Source organism: Spermophilus citellus (assembly GCF_964194105.1).
Source record: "Spermophilus citellus genome assembly, chromosome: 4".
In the NCBI taxonomy this organism is placed as follows: domain Eukaryota; kingdom Metazoa; phylum Chordata; class Mammalia; order Rodentia; family Sciuridae; genus Spermophilus; species Spermophilus citellus.
The window spans coordinates 195193530-195212751 of record NC_138185.1 but is presented as its reverse complement, the minus strand read 5'-3'; the positions used below and the strand labels follow the sequence as shown (position 1 = coordinate 195212751).

The window sequence follows — 19222 nt, the reverse complement described above, 5'->3', positions numbered from 1 at the left end:
GATGGACAGAATGCCTTTATTTATTTATTTATTTATTTATTTATTTATTTGTGGTGCTGAGGATCAAACCCAGTGCCTCATGCATGCTAGGCAAGCACTCTGCCATTAAGCTACAGCCCCAGCCCAATAAGCTCTAATTTTTAATCAGCTGGATGGATTTCATTGTCACTGAAGTTAAGTGGTCCTTTGTTTCCTCATCTGTAAATAAAGAAGCTGTGTCCTGCCCTACATCCCATACCTACATCTGCCTTGTGCTCTCCTATTCCTTTCCTAATTCTTATCTTTCCCTTTCTGGTCTACACTTCTACCTGCATCTCAACACCCAACACATTCTTTATTCATCTCTACCATGTCTTTTTCCTGCCCTGAGATTCCAGAACAGACTAAAATAAAATCTTCCTTGCTCTGAGATAAACTTATTCTAGTTCTTTGCTGGCTCTCTTCCTCGGTCCCCAAAATGCAGTGCACCTTCCCATAATGAGAGGCAGGATTGTGCTGGTAGACCAGCTGTACTGTACATGGTGACCAGTGAATGGATTCTAGGCTGAGGGCTTTTCTAATTTCCTGACTCTGCCTGAGAACCAGTGCATTAGGCCCCGTGCTCTATAATCTATTTTTACTCCTTGTAAAGTACATACAAAAGGATCCAGAGCCAACCACTTTTCCTTTTCCTCTCCCCAGATAGATCTGAAGGAGCAGGGACAGCTCTTGCATCGGGATCCCTTCACTGTCATCTGTGGCCGGAAGAAGTGTCTTCGCCATGTCTTTCTTTTTGAGCACCTCCTTCTGTTCAGCAAGCTCAAGGGCTCTGAAGGGGGTTTTGAGACTTTTGTTTACAAACAGGCTTTTAAGGTACATTACCTGGAGTTGGAGTAGGTGAAGGGGACAGGAAGCTATGCTATACTTGAGAACCCAAGTGTTCTAGAAGTTCACCCCCGACCCAGGTTCTGAATAGGCTTTGACCTATAACCAGTCATCAAGTTAAGGTATCAGAGGATGACAGAAGTCCCTGCCATTGGTCTACCCCATGGGGTTTTCACGTAGTCCATGCAGATTTATGAAGCATTCTAAGTCAGACTTGGAAGAGGATCTTTCCCACCAAGGACACATATGCCTTTTGAATTAGGAGTGGTCCCTGTGGTATGAGAGGAAAGGACACTATCCATGAAGAGGGAAAGCTTGCTTTAGGGAACCAGCCAGATAAATGTCCTTAGCAACCTATAGTCTTGGATGAGGTGGTATGGAATGATTCTAAAGATTTCTTAACTCTGTCCCCTACACTAGTTCCAGCTCTTTAGGGGGTAGTTATAGTACAGAGAAAAAGGCCTAGATTTGGAATAAGAGACATGGGTTCAAGTCCTTACTCTAGTAATCTACATAAATTCTTGGGCAAGTTGCTGCCTATCTCTGGGCCTCATTTCCCCTTCTGTAAGGTTGTTGTGAAGACTGCATGGAGAGCATTTGGCACCTGGTGAGAGTTAAACAAATGTTTACTGACCGTCTATCTACCAAATGCCAGGCTAAATGTAGTACTTGCTCATGTGATACCATCCAGCTAGAATTCATGCACCTTCAACCATTCCCCCTACTCTTCCTCAGACTGCTGACATGGGGCTTACAGAAAACATTGGGGACAGTGGACTCTGCTTTGAACTGTGGTTTCGGCGGCGGCGTGCACGAGAGGCATACACTCTGCAGGCAACTTCACCAGAGATCAAACTGAAGTGGACGAGTTCTATTGCGCAGCTGCTATGGAGACAGGCAGCCCACAACAAGGGTACTGGGCAGAGCTGTGGGAAAATGTACTTGGAACCAGGGTTATGGCAGGAGGTTTTCTGGAGAACATGGAGATTGCTTAGGAAAATGGTGTAGGATGCAGAAAAAAGAATGACTTAAGATTCAAGATCTGGCTTGAGAGAGAATTGCTGAATAGAAATTAGCCTAAGATGTACCAAAAAGAAAGAAAAAGCTAACGCATGTCAGGAAAATGAGAGTAAATGGGTGGGCAAGAGAGAAAATATTTGAGATTAAGAACTGGTGCCACTTATTTGCTGGATTAGTTTTTGTTTTTCTTTTTCTTTTTTAGTTGTTCTTTTTAGATATACATGATGGCAGAATGCATTTTGACATATTTTACATACATGGAGTATAACTTATTCTAATTAGGATCCCATTACTGTGGTTGAACATCATGTGGAGTTACACTGGTTGTGTGTTCATATGTGAACAAAGGAAAGTTATGTCCAATTTATTCTACTGTCTTTCCTATTCCCATCTTGGTTTTTGTTTTTATTTGATTCTGTGAACCTCATTCTATTCTACTCATCTGAAAAATGAAATAGTAATTATTTTTTTATTTCATTTTATTTTTGCTGTATTGGGGATGAATCCAGAGCCTTGGACATACTAGGCAAGCACTCTACTACTAAGCTATGTCCCCAGGAAGCAGGGAGGATTATATAAGGTGATATATATGGAAGCATCTTATAAAATGGAAAGATTATAAAATTGTGAGTTTTGCTCTTAATGCCCAACAGAAAAGGAAGATTAGAAAAGTTGGTGGGCAGCCAGGATGCCACATATGTGAGAACAGATAGATATAAATTGGAGGAAATCAACAACTACCATCACCATTCCTGTAGTGATAGCCAACAGGAAGTGTAATGAGATACCAGAGGAAGAGAGGGAGTAATGAGAGTTGGGAAGAAGCAAAATAAAGGGTGAACCAGTGATGTGTTAGAGCTGGAGCCAAGTAGTTTGCTAACAGGGTCTTTGTTCCCTAGAACTCCGAGTACAGCAAATGGTCTCTATGGGTATTGGAAATAAACCCTTCTTGGACATCAAAGCCCTTGGGGAACGGACCCTGAGTGCCCTGCTCACTGGAAGAGGTAAGGGCCAAGGTGCTGGGGGTGTCCCCGGAATCATACCTTGATCAGCTCTAAGCACAATGGGGAGGCATGGAGGAAAGTCAGGAAGGGTAATGAGTGGGCATCTCTCTTTCTAAAATCTGTGGGACTAACTGGGAGGCCCTCTCATGAGACAGTTGTTCTGGGAAGCCAGGAGTGCTTTCCCACACCAGCACCCCACCCCCACCCCAACTCCCCACTCTCTACAGCCGCCCGCACCCGGGCCTCCGTGGCCGTGTCATCCTTTGAGCATGCCGGCCCTTCCCTTCCCGGCCTCTCGCCGGGAGCCTGCTCCCTGCCTGCCCGCGTCGAGGAGGAGGCCTGGGATCTGGACGTCAAGCAAATTTCCCTGGGTGAGGCACCTCTCAAGGGGTGGCTCCCAACAGCCGGGTCATCATGGTGATGTTCAGGCTGCCTGCTGCTGAGCAATTCCTTTTTCTAGCCAAGTAGCCCAGTTGCCATGACAATATGTACAGCTTCCCCACTGCTAAAAGAGCTTTCCATGTGGTTGCTAGGGTTATGCTTACAGCAGCCTGTTGCTAAGAAGCACTTCCTCTGTACCTCTTTCTCTAGCTCTCCTTGGGTTTCTATGGAAACTGCCTCAGCTTCCTGTTGTACCCTCCTGGTTCACCACGGCAATCCTTATAGTTTCCTGTCGCTTCTTCCCTGGTTGTTCTAATGATGCTGCTGACAATTTCCTGCCTCTTGGTAGGGGGGTTCTCTTGCAACTGGATTGCTATGGTGACACAGCTTCCTGTTGCTATGGAGCTTTTTCCTCCTTGACGGAGCAGCTTGGTTGCTTAAGGTAATCTGCAGGAGTTCTATACCCTACTCTCACCCTAGCTTCCCCTCTAGCCCCAGAAACACTTGACTCTTCTGGAGATGTGTCCCCAGGACCAAGACACAGCCCCAGCCTGCAACCCCCCCACCCTGGGAGCAGCACTCCCACCCTGGCCAGTGGAGGGATCTTAGGGCTATCCCGGCAGGTAAGTATCTGCAGTAAAGCTGGGAATGGGTGATCTCTTTGGTCACTTTCTGGGTGGGCTTTTCTGATCATCCAGCCCACTGGGGGAGTGGGAGAACCAATGATCCCAGCTGAGGATGCAGATTGGATTTATTGCACAGTCTGCCTTTCTCCTCTCCCCCAGGCCTGGCTAAGAGGTATCAATGCCAGAGGTGAAAAAAACAAATCTTTAATAAGAAGCAGGCTTGAGAGAGAGAGAGAGAGAGAGAGAGAGAGAGAGAGAGAGAGAGAGAGAGAGGAAATATCTCCAAATTCATTGCAGTTTCTCTGCCCTCAGAGTCATGCCCGAGCCCTGAGTGACCCCACCACACCTCTGTGACCTAGGTGAGTTCATATCCCCTTTCTCTCTTCTGTCCTTCAAGTGCCCTTCTTCCTAGCCTAAGCTGCTTGACAGTCAGGTTCTTCCCTTTCCCAATCCATCCTTCTTTTCTCCTGGCTTCTAGAGAAGATCCGGAACTTGGCTGCAGCCCCTCCTCTCCACGTGTTTTGGGCTGGGATGTCAGTGGGACATAACAAAGGACTAGAAGAGCACCGAATTCCTTCCCTCTGCTCCCTGAACAGAAAGGGGATTCAAGGACCAGAGCATCCCCCTGCTACTGCTATCTCTAGCTCTCCCCTGCTTGGTGCCTTATCCTGCAGGAACCAGAATGGCCATATTTGCTTCCCTTCATAGCCTGGAAAAGGGAAATTATCCCTTTTCTAATTTTCCCTCATCCTTGGCCACTACGCATCCCCATGACACCTCTCTGACAGCCTGTTTCTCCTCATCCCGATTCTCCCAGAGAAGACTCATCTCTGCCAGGTCAACTGGTTCCTGGTGACTCCATCCTGGGATGTCACAGGAGATGGAGCTATGAAAACCATACTACAGAGTGGGACCGGAACTGCAGACTTTTTATGTGTAATTATTGTTATTATAATACTATTATTATATTAAATGTATTTACTCACACTTTGCCTCCCAGGAGCCAGAACAATCCTCTGGATTAAGGTTTTGCAACTAACTTGAGCACTTCCCTAAACCAACCATTAACTAGAATACAGAAAATAAAACCAAGGCTGAAGTACCCTTTATCCTTTACTGTCCAAAAATTATGCAAGAGCCTGGAAAAATGTGCTTCCTCCATAGTGGCTTCCAGAAGATCAATGAATTTTTGGAGGTTCCTTCTTCCACATCTTGAGGCTAACTAAGCTAGTCACAGACAAACTGGGGTCTAGCACAGCCCAACAGTTTTCCAAAGAGGTCTTCAAGCCACAGTGCATGAGAACCCCCTAGCCTATTTCTTAAATGCTACCTTTTGGGCACCACCCAGAGATACTAAATCTGAAGACTGAGTTAAAGCCCAAGATTCTACATTTCTTGTCTAGCTCTCTGAATGATAATTTAATGCCTGAAGAGGTTAACTATTTCTAAAGCAGAAGAGCCCAAGGAAAGAAACAGGACATAGGCAGACAGGACACAGGGCCTTGTGCCTCAAGACACCTGTTTATTGGGGACACGACTCTGCAACAGGGATGACAGGAATCGTACCAAAAATAGCAACGTCTACAGGGCCCCTGATGGGGCTAGAAGGGTACAGTGCCCCCCCACCCCCACCCCTTGTACAAAAATAAACTCTCACGCCTATGGACCAGCAAAAACTGGCAGAGCGTCTCCTCAACAGGGACACAATCCTCTCTGCCAGACCTGGGACCCCGTTCTTTGACCCTCACCTCTGCCACTTCTAAGGCACTGTGACTCCCCTGGGCTGGATGGGTATCGCCTGCCCATCCTCCTTTGCCCACTGCCCCTCCACCTCTGGTCCGCCTGGGGCTGGGATTTGGGTCCCATACTGCCCCCTGCTGGCTGCTCTACCCAACTACCTCTAGTGCTCCCCCGCTCCTGCGGGGTAAGCTCACTAAGCTAATCACCCCTAAGAGGGATCCCTACCTTTCTTGCCCCCCAGGCCCCGCTTCTCCAGATCTCGACAACCCGGGGCCCTCCTCCCCTTCCAGCGAAGGACTGGGAGGGGTCTCTCCTGATGGTGCTCGGACATAGGGAGGAGATGCATCAGCCTGGGGAGGCCGGCGACCCCGAGCCCGACGGCTGTGGTGCACTTGCAGATGCAAGGCCATAAGCTCAGGGGCTCCAGTGGCAAAAGGGCAGAAAAGGCAGCGGTGGAGGGCACCCCCTGGCCCAGCCTCACCTCCCGGCCCCGCCCGCAGGGACAGGTCCAGGGGTTCGGCCTCACCACCTCGCCCATTGCGCAGGGTCCTCCCAGGGCTAGCCGGCTTCCGACGGGACCCCGGCCCAGCGCCACCTGAAGGAGGCCGGGGACTTGCAGCACCCTCCACCCAGGTCGCAGATTGCTGAGCCAGCTTGGCTCCTGAGGATGGGGCTGAACCCCGCTGGGTAGGTGGTGGCGGCTCTGGGGGTGGCCCCGGGCCTGCACCACTCCTCTGCTCCCGGTGGTGACGCTGCAGGTGATACTTGAGTGAGCCAGACTGGGTGCCTGCGTAATCACAGTGTGGACACTTATAAGGGCGCTCACCTGGGGAGAAGAGGTGGGATAAGGTGATGAGGTCAGAATCACTGCATACCCTCATTTGCATTCTGCTCAATTTACTGACTTCATCCTTAGGACTGGGAAGAAGCCCTGTCTTTCTCACTAGCTCTGATTTAATAAAGAACATTTTCGAACTAATTTCATCTGACCAATAGAATGCTATAGTGGATCATCTCTAAGACTATTGATAGCTCTCATCTTTTTTTCCTCCCCTTCAGTCCCTACCCACTCAAGAAGCTGCCTTCCTTACCTGTGTGCACTCGAAGATGCACTTTGAGGTGATGAGCTGAGCGGAAAGATTTTCCACAGAAGGGGCAATCCTTGCCAGTGGCCCCTCGGCCCCCTTCAGGCCGGGTCCCTCCAGCCAACAGCCCATTTTCTTCTGCAATGTACACATTAAAAGGAAGTTATGAGGGTCGCTTTGCACCTCCACACCCACCCCACAGGCCTGTTTCCCCTTGGGTTCCACAAGGTTACATCAAGTTTGGGAGAACATAAGAGGTTAAGAATTAGTGCCATTGGAAGTGGTAACATCTTCAGGAGAAAAAAAATAAAATGAGAAGAAAAAAGGCTCTTTTTAAAAAGAAGCTACAAGAGTGGTGACCACAGAGTTGGACAGGAAGACAGACAGAAAACCCAGAGAGGAGTCCCTACATACCCTGTGTGGCTGTAGATCTTGCCTGGGCCCCCACAGAAGGCGCCGAGTGCCCCGGTCCCTCGCCTGGGCGTGGGTGCAGGGAGGCCAAAGGGCCCAGTGACCTGCCCCGGGCCCAGTTCTCCTCCTCAGCCTCTACCACCTCCTCTTCCTCCTCAGGCTCCTCCACACGGTGCCTTCGAGCCCGTGCTGGGACAGCTGATGGCAGTGGGCGGAAGCCTCCAAAGCTACGGCCGGCCCCAGGCTCAGCCCCTTCTCCATTGGGCCGCGCTTCGCCAGCACGAAGGCTTAGATAACCCAAGAGGCTCGGGGGCTCCCGACGCTCAGCTGGAGTGGGTGCCGGGGCCAAGAGAAGCGCAGGGCCCAGTGGCTCATAGGCCAGCAGCCCCAAATCAGGAGGCTGGGGTGCCCGGGCAGGCCCTGAGCCAGGACCTGGGGCACGGAGAGGACCCAGCTTGCTGGCATGCACTTTCATGTGGTTCTTTAGGAACCAGGGCTCCTTGAAGCAGCGGCCACACACAGGACACGCATGATCGAAGGAGGCCTTGTGCTTGCGCATGTGGCCCTTGAGAAACCACGACTGTGTAAAGCTCTGGCCACACACTTGGCAGCGGAACTCTGGAGGCGCCGGGGGCTCCTCGGGAGCTGCAGGAGCAGAGGCAGGAGTTGCCTCACGTTCAGGCTCTGGTTCTGGCTCAGGAACAGATCTGGGTTCGGGCTGGGGTGGAGGCTGAGGCTGGGGCACAGTGGAGGTGGCCGCCAGGGGGCGCTCAGGAGCCCCGTGGGCCGTCAGGCTATGGTGTAGCAGCTCCTCCTCCTGGCTGGAGCCAAAACTGCACAGACTGCACTTCCAAGGCCTGTGCAGGATGTGCAGGTGGCGTTCGCGCTCTGCTGAGGTGCGAAACTTGCCTTTGCAGAAAGGGCAACGGAAGGCAGATGACGAAGGAACCTGAGGCCGTGCCTGGCCCTCAGTGGCAGGGTTGGCCTGCATGCCTCCTGAGCTTCGGGCTCTTCCTAGGCGAGCCTCCCGCAGCAGTGCGCGCTCCTCCAACTCCAGCAACAGGCGCGCGGCAGGGCTACGTGGGCGCTCAGGCTGATGTGTTCGCAGGTGCGAGCGTAGCAGAGCCCGCTGTGCTGCGCGATGCCCACAATGTGGGCACTGGAAGGCCTGAGCCCCTGGGTGCGCTCGCAGATGCAATGCCAGGATGGAGTTGAAGCGGAATCGCTTCCCGCATACAGGACAGGGAAAACGCCGTTCTCCTGCTCGACTTTCAGACCAGCCCACAGCTCCCATCCCGGGCGACCCCGTGCTCACACCTGGCCCGTTGGAGTAGCGCTGCAAATCCAGCTCGCCGTCAAAGGCCGGTGGTGACGGGGCTAAATGGCCACCAGGGACGCGGGGACGTGAGCCCTGTGGAAAAAGAAGCACGTAGAGCAAAGGATGGAGAAGGGCGATCAGTGGAGAAAACAACGGCAACAAGGATCAGAACAAAAGGAGAGTGGGTTTGGGCTTGACCCAGGGTGCCATTCACCACTGCAGGCTGGAGGATGGATGGGAATTGGATGCTGGGGCCAAGGAGATAAGTTATAATAGGGACGCAGAGCCAGGGTTAGGTTAAATAGTAGGTTAAAAGAGAAAGAGGTAGGAGGGAGATAGCACCATTTTAGATATTTGTAGGTTCAGTCCATGTCTCCACTCACCTCCATGGAACCCCTTCACATTCTTTGGTTCTGGGGAGTGCAGGGAAGAGGAGGAAAGGCTGCTAATGAAGGCAACAGGTGCTGAGGAGCTAAAGAAAGAAAGATTTGGAGGAAAGATGAGTCCTGATTTTCAGCAATGGAAAGTATCACCCCCAATCCCAGACTCTTTTAACACCCTAGAGTCCTTAAACCTTTCCCTTCCTATTTGCATTTTGAGTCACAAGGGGGCTGCTTTCCTCAAAGACTCCACCCCTTAATTTGCCAAATCCAAAAGGCTCTCTGATAACCCAATTTTTTCCCAAAAATTATGTTTTAAATGCTCCCAGAACCACTACCACCACCACCTCACATCCTGGCAGTGGGGAGGGAGGGAACATCACAGTATGTGCAGCTTGATAAATGAATGGAGAGGGCTTGCCATGTTCCCCGGTTATCCAAGTGGGGTCAGTCACTCTCTCTCAGACCCTAACTGACCTGGCAGCCAAACATCCTTCCAGGTTCCACGGTCCTTGCTTCTGCCCTTACCCTGTCTTTCCGTCTTTCCCCCTCACTCTCCCTCCCTCCGCCTGGATTCCTGATCCATTCATTTCCATTCATTACAGAGACTCATTCATGCATGGGAGAGAAACACCTCCCAGCAGCAGAGTCTGGAGACAGACAGAGGGGGAGGGGCATGAAGGGGGAGAGAGTCAGAGAGGGAATGGAGAGAGTTGGGGGAGGAGTGGAAGTTAAGGGGCACTGCCAGTCTGGGGAAGGGGTTAAAAACTGCAAATACCGTCTAAGATTCATCCCCTGTTTCAAACCTTGGAGCCTGCAGTTTGATGGGGCATCTCAGCCCCTTTGTCCAGGCTGTTCCGAAGCAGGCTTTCCTCCTCTCTGCAGGGGAGAGGCTTCCTCACACAAGAGGAGGATTACACTGGCTCTGAGCTCAAGAGGCTGGAGTGAGGGACGGGGGGCGGGGCCGGGCCATCTGCACAGATAGGGGCTCCCGCACAAGCTCTTAACAGGAAAGGGTTAAAATTCTCCAGCTAAAATTCCCTAGGCCTGAGATGTGCAGAGCTCCAGGGCCAGGAAGAAGAGCACAGAGAAGAAGAGGATAGGGGGTGGGAGGGGTCCTGGTTCTAAGCTGCAGAAGAGGTCAGCTTTAGGACTCAGAAGTAACCTCAGAATTAAAATTCATGGAAACAGGGCTGGGAAGATGACCAGAAAGCATCCACTCTACCTTCCTGCCTCCATACAGAATTGTATCTGGTCAAGGCCAGATGAATGTGGGCCTAACCTTTTTCTTTTTTTCCTCCCCTCTGCCTAAGATAGGAAGAATATTTGAGATATAAAGAACTTTCTTACAATAAGCTTTATGTTACTGAGAAAGAAAAGAACTCGGCATTACCTTGCTTACAGATCTTTAATAGAAGAGAACTGGGCCAGGAGTCAGCCCTGCTTATCAGCAGAGAAAAGGCTCTGGAGGTCCAGAGCTTCCTTAATTTTCAAGGTTTAGTGGATGTGGTAAGACTTCAGTATGGGGCAAATACCTGTTACATGCAGAATCAGGGCTCTGGGAATATTAACAGGATATTAATTAACAAAAATATCCTTGTCCAAGGTCCATTAGATGTCGTCTGTCACCATTTAATGTGTTCTTCTATAGCTCCAAATTTGGGAGTACACCTTCCTCCTCTGGATCCTCCAAACAAACCCCTTTCCTGGGGCCAAGAGCCTAGCCAGGTTCACTGAATAATTTCACAGAAGGTGAGTCAGAATAGGATTAAGGGGTACAAGGCTATTGTAAACCTAGTTTTACCATTATTAAACCCTACAACCTTCAGTGAATCATTTATCCTTTGTAATGTAAGTAGGTTGGACTAATTTTTACTGATGTTGCCTTCCAGCTTAAAAGTTTTGTGGGTCTAAATAACAGGACTCTTCTGGACCCGAGATGTTGAAACAAATGGTCATTCCTTCAGTACCATGGAGAGTGCAGTGGGCTACCAGAGAAGCCACTTTGGCCACCTCAGTACCATAGATAGAACTATGAAGTCCTAGAGAGGCCATGTTTGCCATTTTAGCATCACAGATAAAGCACTGAGAAAAGCTGGAGGATTTTCTCCCCCTATCTGGGAACCACAGAGGGTCAGGGGAGAGTGGTACCAGAGGATTATTTTGGCCTTTTGGATGTCAATGAAAATAGAGGTATTAGAAAATAGATGTAACCAGAAAATTTTTAATTAGCTATAAGGAGTGTCCTGACAGTTACAGTTTGTACATCCTGGAATGAGTTACTGAGGCATCGTATTTGGGTCCCTCACATTCTGTTGCTCTCCTGGGGATTCCCGGAACATCCTGGTGTACAGCCAATCTGGTATATTCAGAGGAAGCAGATGGCCAGGAGGGAGGGGGGGGTGGAGGCTGGGAATACTGCATGGTCATAGCTGACTAACCTATGGGCACATATTCTGATTCTGAGAAGATTCTAGGGCCCCTAAAACTGCAAGCAAAACATCTCCTGAGAAGCTGGACTCATATCCAATGCAAAAATAAAACAAAACAGAACAAGGCAAAACTTCCTCCCAAAAGAAACACACACACACACACATACACACACACACACATTGCACACAGCAGTTTTCAGAATGGAAATATAGTGATATAAGAAGACCCAAACTGCAGCTAAATTCCCCAGCAGAAGAGTTTCTCCAAAAGAGGCCTAAAATCAACAAAATTCACTGAGACCTCCTAGACCCCATCAAGATCCCCTCAATCATATTCATTCCAATCAGGCCCAGACATTTGATCTCATGGTCGTAATCAATAAAGGAGAGCACTGACAGGTTTTATGAAGTTGCTTGTAACTTAAGTCATACATGTATTAACTGTGGACAATAATCATAGATTTTTCTATACTCAGGCTTAAACACCATCCATGATACTTGGCCAGACTTGGTCAGAGAGTAGCAGTGACCTACTTTCCACCCCCACTGAGAATCAGGGGTTATCTTGCCCTTATTTGGATTCTATAGGGATGCAGAGCCAGGGTTAGGGATCAGAAATATTTCCAAAGCAACAGGCCCATTACTCTTACATGCCAGGACAGCTGGTATAGGCAGTTTATGGAACATCAAACCTTAAACCTTACTAAGTAAAGATGGATGGTTAATAAAAAGATTTATAAACAACAAAGACAGATACACAGAAGGATCTGCCAAATAGAGGACTAAGAAGGTTGTCCCCAAGCCTAGTGGTTCAAAGTGTATGGAGCAAGGGTTCAGGATCTCTGGGGTCTAGCTGTAACTAGGCCTCTGCCTCTGGTCATTTCTAATACTTGAGTTTTCCCTCTGCTGAGAATCCTATACCTCCGAAGTCAACTAACAATTATGATAACCACTGCACTAAATGGGTTTTTAGGAAAGGGAGCTTCTTAAGTGGTCCAGAATGAAGACCACCTCAATCACAGAGACATGCCAATAGATCACTTTTGTGGTCTCCTCTCTATATTAACTTCACTACTCCTTCAAACTCTCCCTCCAGAGCAGTTTGCCACCTTTCAGGTTGAGTTCTTGGTGAAGACAGCATTCCCTGGGTCCCACTGTCCTGAGTTAGGGGCAAGCAACCTCAGTTAAGGACTCCAAATGCACAGTAGGAGGTGAGAAGATACACCTGCTGCCACCCCACCATGGTGAATTTTATCCCAGTCATGTCCTAACTTGACCCCGATTTTCAAAGTTCTGAAGGATCTGGATTTGGGGAAAGGAGACATGTAGCCATCCCTAAGTCTACTTAACTGGAGCTGACCCTAGAAAAGTCAGTCTAACCGCCCACATGAGCCTCAGTCCTCAGACTGGGAGGTGGGGGAAAGAGGGAGGTGGGCAGGAGAGCTTCTGGGAAAATACCCCTCCCAGAAATAGGTCAGCAAGTAAGGTAGGACCTGTGATCCTGCACAAGAGGTTCTTCCAGCAGCACCCCAGACCCCTCCCTGGGAAGATAAGCAAGAAGGATGACAGGGGGCAGGGTGGGAGATAGGGAGGCCAGGGCTCTGCTACCCCCGGCCTGGAGAACAAAAGCTGAGTTACAGCCGCCTCCGCTGCTGCCGCGGGCCGAGCTCTTTGTGACACTTTGTTTGGGACGCAGAGAGGGAAGCACCCCCCATCCTCTCCCCTCCCCCCACCGTCCCCACTCCGGAGAGTTTGGGTTCCTTGCCCCCTCCCCCACGGGCCCTACCTGGGCCGGGGGGCGCGCATCCACTCAGGTTCGCGGCCACACCGCCCCGCACCCCCAGGGCCCTCGCGCCCTGCCTTCGGGCCCCTACAAAGACGCTCGCCACCCCCGCCCCCACCCCACCCCCGTTGGCCCTTCCCCTTTGGTGTCCGCTCCCCCGGCTCCCCCACCTGGCCCCCCTCCCGTGGGCCCCCCCCAGCTCTACAGGCTTCCCAGGCCGCCACCCCCACCCCGCCCCCCCAGGAGCTCTGGGCGAAGTTTGCTTGGGGCCGAGCCGGCGCCCCTCCCCCGCCCCCGCCCCCTGCACCTGCTCCGAGCCGGGCGCGCGGAGCGGCCCCCCCTCCGGGATGGGGGGAGGGGGCCGGGGGCGGGGGCGGGTGGCGGACGGGGGGGGGGCCGGGAGTGGGGGGAGCGGCTACTCACGAGCCCCGGGCGGGCGGCGGCGGAGCGGGCGGGCGGCGGCGGTGGCGGCGGCGGGCGGCGGGCCGGCGGCGCGGGCGTCAGCGTTACGTGGGGCCGGGGGAGATGCGCCGGGCCCCGGCCCCCCCGCCCCCGGCCCGGCCCCCGCCCCCTCCCCGGTCCCCCCGCCCCCGGCCCTGGCCCGCATTGTGTGCGGCGGGAGGCGGCCCGGCCATTAGCATGCGGGGGGCGGCGCGGCGGGGTTGGGAACCGCGCGGGAGCGCGGCTACGGCTCTGGGGACAGGGAGCTGGGGACCCCGGGAGCCGCGAGAGGCGGCCGCCAGGGGCGGGGTGCGGGCAGTTTGGAGACGGGGGGCGCTGTTGGAGGGAGGGAGAGAGGAGGGAGCGGGGGTGGGGCGCACAGATGATTCCAACAGGAGACTGGAAGAGATTTTGAAAGGTCATCTCGTCCTTCCCCCAGCCTCCTAGCAGGACTGCCCCTCCCACCCTAGACCCGGACATACCAGGGAAGGAGTTGGCTCTGCCGCTGTTTCTGCCCCAACATGCACAGACTCGGAGAAGTTCTTCCTGGGGTTTTATCTCAAAGCCTCTCCCTTACAATTTCTGTCTCTTTTTGGGGAGGAGGAGGGGCGATTATAGAGATAGTTAATGTCTGCCGTATAAGAAACATTATTAAAGTTACTCTTCCGTCCTTTCTGTTCTTGATAAACAATTCTCGTTCTTCTCTCTCGAATTCTATTTTCCATTCTTTAAGACACTTAAATGGCTCTTCAAAACAACAAATATTTACTGAGTGCTTACCAAGTACCAGGCACTGTGCTCAGAGCTGTGGGGGATGCCCAGATGAGGGGGATGCGATATGTTCCCTTGAGGAGACTGTAGTCTGGGCGATGGCTACAAACTTGTAAGTAGTATATTCAGATTTGGTCAATATTTACAGAATGCCTGTTCACGTATTTAATAGTATAGAATCCTTAACAATAACGTTCTAATATAATTAGTTCTCATTTGCAGGTAAGAAAAATGAGGCTCAAGGAGTTTCTTTCCCCACTGGCCTGCAAGTTTAAGGATCCTCATTGCAAGCCCAACATCTCACATCACCATTAAATAAAATTAATTCATATGGGGATTGAAGAGGTAGAAATAGACAACAGTTCTCTAGATTCCTTTAAAATGTGATTCCCACTTCCCAAGAAAGAAAAATAGATACAGTGTTCCAAGGATATTGACCCAGTACTGAGTAGGGCAGGAATGGCTTATAAGGAAGGCCATGTGCTTCCCAGGATCCTGTCCAAGGAACTACCTGCCAGGGTTCTTCTGGCTCAGTTTCTCCTATCATCAATAATAATGATAATAGCTACTAAGGATTATGAATACATACGTGTTAGGTGTTGGGTTAAGCTAGCTAATATGCATTTTCTCTTCTAATGCTCAAGGCAACCCCTTGAAATTGGTATTAACTTCCCTTTATAGATAAGGAAACAGATTAAGCAACTTGTTCAAGGTCATCCAGGTGGATCTGGGACTGGTTCTCTCCAGACCTCAGGCTCTGTGCCAAGATGGGCCTTTCCTATCTTTGAGTTATATATATTCAGGCCCAGCTTTTTCTGCTGTACAAATAAATATCCCCATCTTAGGTTCTTTAGTAAGTCCTCAGGCACATCAGTATGACCTCATCAGCAGCGTTAATGGTTATTAACCACTCACCCTGAATCAACAACCTTTCACAGCATGGGCACGTTGTTACCTTCCTTTTATCAGTGAACAAACTGAGGTTGAAATAGGTAAAATAATGTCACAAGAATATGTCCAAGGTCACACAGCTGGGAAACTTGCAGAACTGAGTCTAGCCCAGGCTGCAAGGTATCTCTTCTTTCAGAAATATTGTTTTAATAGTACCTTTCCCAAGAAAGGTACACGAGACTTGGGGACCATCTACATATGTCTAAGTGCAGTTTATCACTGAGTCAAAACCAATCCCCACTAAAAACAGTGCTCTCCATCCACTTAGCATCCAATTCAGAGTAGAACGTTCAAGAAATTACAAAGAGAAAAGAGTGAGAGACAGGAAAGTTAGGGGAATTAAAACTTACCAGGGTTAGGGACAAAGCTGCAAGTGGTAATAAGCAGTCCAAAGAGTAATATGGAAACTTACTAGGGCAGAGTAAGTGATTTGATGAAGAAACCAAAGAAAGAAAAAAAGATGATGGAATATAGGGAAATTGAGGTCCAGGATTAAAAGTATCCAAAGGGATGTGGTGAGTGAATGAATCCAAAAGAGGAAACCAGATGGGCAGAAATGGGAGCAATAGAAATAGGAACAAAATGAGACAGGGCTGAGTGTCTTGTGAACTAAGGTTGGTGTCTACCCAGGGCCACTCCCTAGATCCTTAGGCCCTTACTGGGACCTTTGCCCAACCACAGCCCAGCTCTGTCAGCCTTTCTCAGACAGGACAAGTTTTTCATCTGCTCTGAAATACCAGGCCCCCAAAGAGTCCCAGGACCCATCTGAGTCCCATCCCTTTGGAGTAGCTGCTTCAAACTAGGTACGTGTAAGATCCTGGGCCTCAATTCCCTTAATTTTGGTAGTGGGTAGAGGGGTAACTGGGAGAGGTATAGCATGTCCTATCTCCTGAAGGACAAGCCCATAATGAATTTTTCCAACCTAGGAAGCACCCAGCTCTTATGGTCAAGGGAATGATGGAGGATGGAGCCAATCTGCAAGAGCAGGAGAGACCCAGCCTTCGTCTGGAAAAGCTACAGCACTGGGCAAGGCACAAGCAAAATGGACAGCTTTTGGTGCTGGCGGTGAGGCCAGGCTGTCCCACCCCAGGTCTCAGCATGTCCACTTGTATCCAATTCAGTTCCATCCATGTTCAGTGAGCACCTACCATGTGCCAGAAATTGTGCTAGGCTCTTAGTGGGAGGAGGGTGGAAGAAACAGACGAAAAAATAAAAAGCAAGAACCTTAATCTCCATGTAGCTTCTGTCCGATGGGGAAAACAGAAGTAAGTAAACTGCAACATGAGGCAGAACAAATTAGACGGCACTTAATTTTTAAATCTTACTTCCTTTGCTGCCCTTGGTTGACTACTTTCCTTCTGCCATGTATTTATCCCAATTATTTTCCAGGAGGGAAAAGAATCCTTGACAGTTCCCTGCTAAAATACCCTGCTCTGGTCTCCAGGTGACCCAGATATGGCTGGCATTAGCTGTGGTACCCTTTGCTGTCTCAGTCGCCTGCCTGAACTCTGCTTGTCACATGGCCACAGCACTGCCACTTGGGTCTGGAGTCTCAGTAAGACCTGTCACAGGGAGGGTAGAAGGAAGGTTCTGGGGACACCTCCCTAATGGGAACAGAGTTTAAATTTGTGCTTATTACCATTCAGGGTCTCCTAACTGGGACTGTCACCCTTGAGCTTCGCAGAGCACCCCGCCTCTGGAAGGTGAGTGGGAAAAGCATGCAGTACTGTCCTCCCACCCCCCAAAATACACACACACACACCCCTCAACTCAGGAAGTAAGTGATTAAATGTTGACTAATCCTCTCTGCTGTCTGTCCCTGGCTGGCCTAAAAGACTATGGAGAGAAAGCAAGAAAGTTAGAGGGCTGATGGTCCTCTCCCATTTGGAGAAGAAACAAGAGCTGAGCTTTGTTTTCAGCTAGGCTTCAGGTGGGGATTGATGTTGGAATGAGTCCCCTAGGCTGGGCAGTGCTGAACTGGTTCACTGGCAGGTACGGGCCATGATGATATTCAACACCTTCAACCTGATCTTGGGCTTCATTGCGGTGGTGGTCGAGGTGATGAAGACAGCTTTGGGGCCTTCTCCCACAGCCTCCTCCCAGGTACTGGTGAATGAAGAGGTGGGAGGAGGAGGAAGCAAGAGATGGAAAGGGAAAGGGCAGGGAAAAACAGGTGTTGGGTCCCCACAGCATCCTCAGCCCTGTCTACCTGCAGCTGGTGGGCTTGCTGGTGCTGGAGCTCAGCGCTGAGGTCTTCACCCTAGGGGGTGTGCTGGCCTCCGCATATGCCCTATTCTTGCTGAGCCAAAGGAAGCCAGGATGCTTCAGGAGCCAGAGTCTGCACTACCAGGAACTGCAAGAGGTATTGGGGGCAGGAAGGAAAGCATGGAGCAGCTAGCTGCCTCCTAATTTTTCCGTTGGCAATCCTGGTCAGTGGCATTTAAGGGGAGCAGTGGGACAGAAGGGAAATGAGGGATCCTGAATTGAAACTGATTGGCTTTCTGGCTTGGGACATCTTTTCCCCTAATGGTGGGTAAGAGGGAATTGGGTATCCAAATGACTGGGACTAGAATAGACAAGCTATAGGAAGCTACCCAGATTTATTGGAAGAACTATGAGAGAAAAAAATGGGGGAGGAAGAAGTTGCTTCCGTCTGGGCTATCTCCTTTCTCATCCCTACAATTCACTTACACTTTTATCTGCTTTTCAGGGCCTCTCTGAGGTCGAAGAGGTTCCTGGTTTGGAAAATGGTACTATTGTGGCCAGCACAGGAAACCGAAATGAGTGAGCTGCGAGAGCAAGGGGATGCAGACAGGATCTACAGCCCTTCTCTCTTGAGGGAGCACCCTCCAGCATGCCACCCCAGCAAACTCAGAAGATAGCATGAGGTCTAGTGGAGTTCTTTCTTGTCCCTTCCCCACTAGATGAAAATATACCTGGACCTGGGTCCTCCATCTCACTTCACCGCCCTGTAAAGGGGCTTCCTCCCTTCCATCCTTGCCCTCCTCTCCCCACTGCTTCTTTCTTAGATTCGGGTCTGGTCCACTCTAACAGAGCCTACAAGTCCCAGGATGCCCCGCTACCCCGTGACCTTCTGGGAAATAAAGAGCCTTCCCTCCGCGGCAGGGGCGCTGTGCATCTGCCGAGTGACGCGAGGCGCTGCAAGTCAAGGCCTAGCCGAGAGTTTCCTCGGGCGCGACCACTGGGCCCGCTAGCGGGGAGGAGCCGGGCGGGCGGTCCTGCGCCGGGGCGCCACACAGCAGCCACGCAACCGCGAGAGGACTCTGGGCCCTCGCCCCTCCCTCTGTCAGCTTCCGAGCCCGTCGACGGCTGGGAATGGCGCTTGGCAGAGCTGGGGGTTCGCAGGTCCTATCGCCGCGCCCCCTCGCACGAGTGCTCAGGTCCAAAGTCCTGAGACTTGGAGCGCGCGCGAGAAGGAGGTTGGAGATGATGAGTCAGGAGCGCGGGGCCTTTCTTGTCCCCCTCCCCCCCCACGTCCTGGGCGTCTGCGGATAACAGGCTCGCTGGGCAGGCCCGTGGACCCGGCGGGCAGAGGGAAGGACGTGGCGACCCGACTTTCCCGCCTATTGCTAGCACGCGGATGTAAAGAGCCTTTCCAAGGCGGGAGCGGTACTGCGCACACTCAGCCTCTGCGCAGCTCCGCGGACCTTTGATCCCGGGCTGCAGTCTGGTTACTGAAGCTCTGCTTGCACTCAGCCCTCACCGTTTATGACCTTTGCAAGTGTACCAAGATAACAAGCTCGGGTGGGCCTGGGGAAAAGTCAGAAAACTGAGAGTCCCCGTAGCACCAGTCGGGCAGCTTAGCCGTTAGCACTAGAAATTGATCAGAGCTGGAGTACTAAGAGAACTCACCCCAAATTCACATAGTGCCCAGGATGGGTATTCTTCCTCACATTCATTTTTGTTCCCACTTGAGAAGGCTTCTTTCCCTAGAGAATGCTGCTTCTCAGGGCTCAGCTAAGCCCAAGCACCAGTGAGGGTACAGCGCTGCCTG

The 19222-nt window shown here is 51.1% G+C and overlaps 3 protein-coding genes across 12 annotated transcripts in view; 2 read left to right on the top strand and 1 right to left on the bottom strand.

The window, feature by feature from the left end:
• ARHGEF40 (Rho guanine nucleotide exchange factor 40) overlaps positions 1–5545 on the top strand; it is a 20146-nt gene extending 14601 nt beyond the window's left edge. Inside the window, exons 18-24 of one of the 4 annotated variants that reach the window (XM_081290585.1) lie at positions 682–852; positions 1600–1777; positions 2784–2888; positions 3116–3259; positions 3480–3711; positions 4208–4254; positions 4374–5545. In XM_081290585.1, the coding sequence (XP_081146711.1) occupies positions 682–852; positions 1600–1777; positions 2784–2888; positions 3116–3259; positions 3480–3711; positions 4208–4226 (849 nt within the window). In that variant the 3' untranslated portion in view covers positions 4227–4254; positions 4374–5545. Of the gene's footprint in view, positions 1–681; positions 853–1599; positions 1778–2783; positions 2889–3115; positions 3260–3479; positions 3712–3761; positions 3893–4207; positions 4255–4373 lie in introns of all 4 variants that reach the window. The other 3 variants (XM_081290586.1, XM_081290587.1, XM_081290588.1) reach the window with 3 other exon arrangements.
• Positions 5391–19222, bottom strand: ZNF219 (zinc finger protein 219). 5 transcript variants are annotated; one of them, XM_081290592.1, is made up of 5 exons: positions 19081–19222; positions 8833–8921; positions 7135–8542; positions 6727–6858; positions 5391–6461 (listed from the first exon to the last, which is right to left on the bottom strand). In XM_081290592.1, the coding sequence occupies exons 2-5, from the start codon at positions 8836–8838 to the stop codon at positions 5857–5859; spliced, it is 2151 nt and encodes a 716-aa protein (XP_081146718.1). In that variant the 5' UTR covers positions 8839–8921; positions 19081–19222; the 3' UTR covers positions 5391–5856. The 5 variants fall into 5 exon arrangements, with proteins under 5 accessions (XP_081146718.1, XP_081146715.1, XP_081146716.1 ...); XM_081290589.1 differs by lacking the exon at positions 19081–19222 and adding an exon at positions 13468–13920; XM_081290590.1 differs by lacking the exon at positions 19081–19222 and adding an exon at positions 10223–13412.
• Positions 13973–19052, top strand: TMEM253 (transmembrane protein 253). 3 transcript variants are annotated; one of them, XM_081290606.1, is made up of 8 exons: positions 13973–14368; positions 15889–16010; positions 16134–16272; positions 16652–16762; positions 16854–16910; positions 17200–17310; positions 17423–17569; positions 17918–19052. In XM_081290606.1, exons 3-8 carry the CDS (start codon positions 16150–16152, stop codon positions 17993–17995), a joined length of 627 nt encoding a protein of 208 aa, XP_081146732.1. In that variant the 5' UTR covers positions 13973–14368; positions 15889–16010; positions 16134–16149; the 3' UTR covers positions 17996–19052. The 3 variants fall into 3 exon arrangements, with proteins under 3 accessions (XP_081146732.1, XP_081146731.1, XP_081146733.1); XM_081290605.1 differs by having other exon boundaries at positions 13973–16010; XM_081290607.1 differs by having other exon boundaries at positions 13973–16010; positions 16134–16297.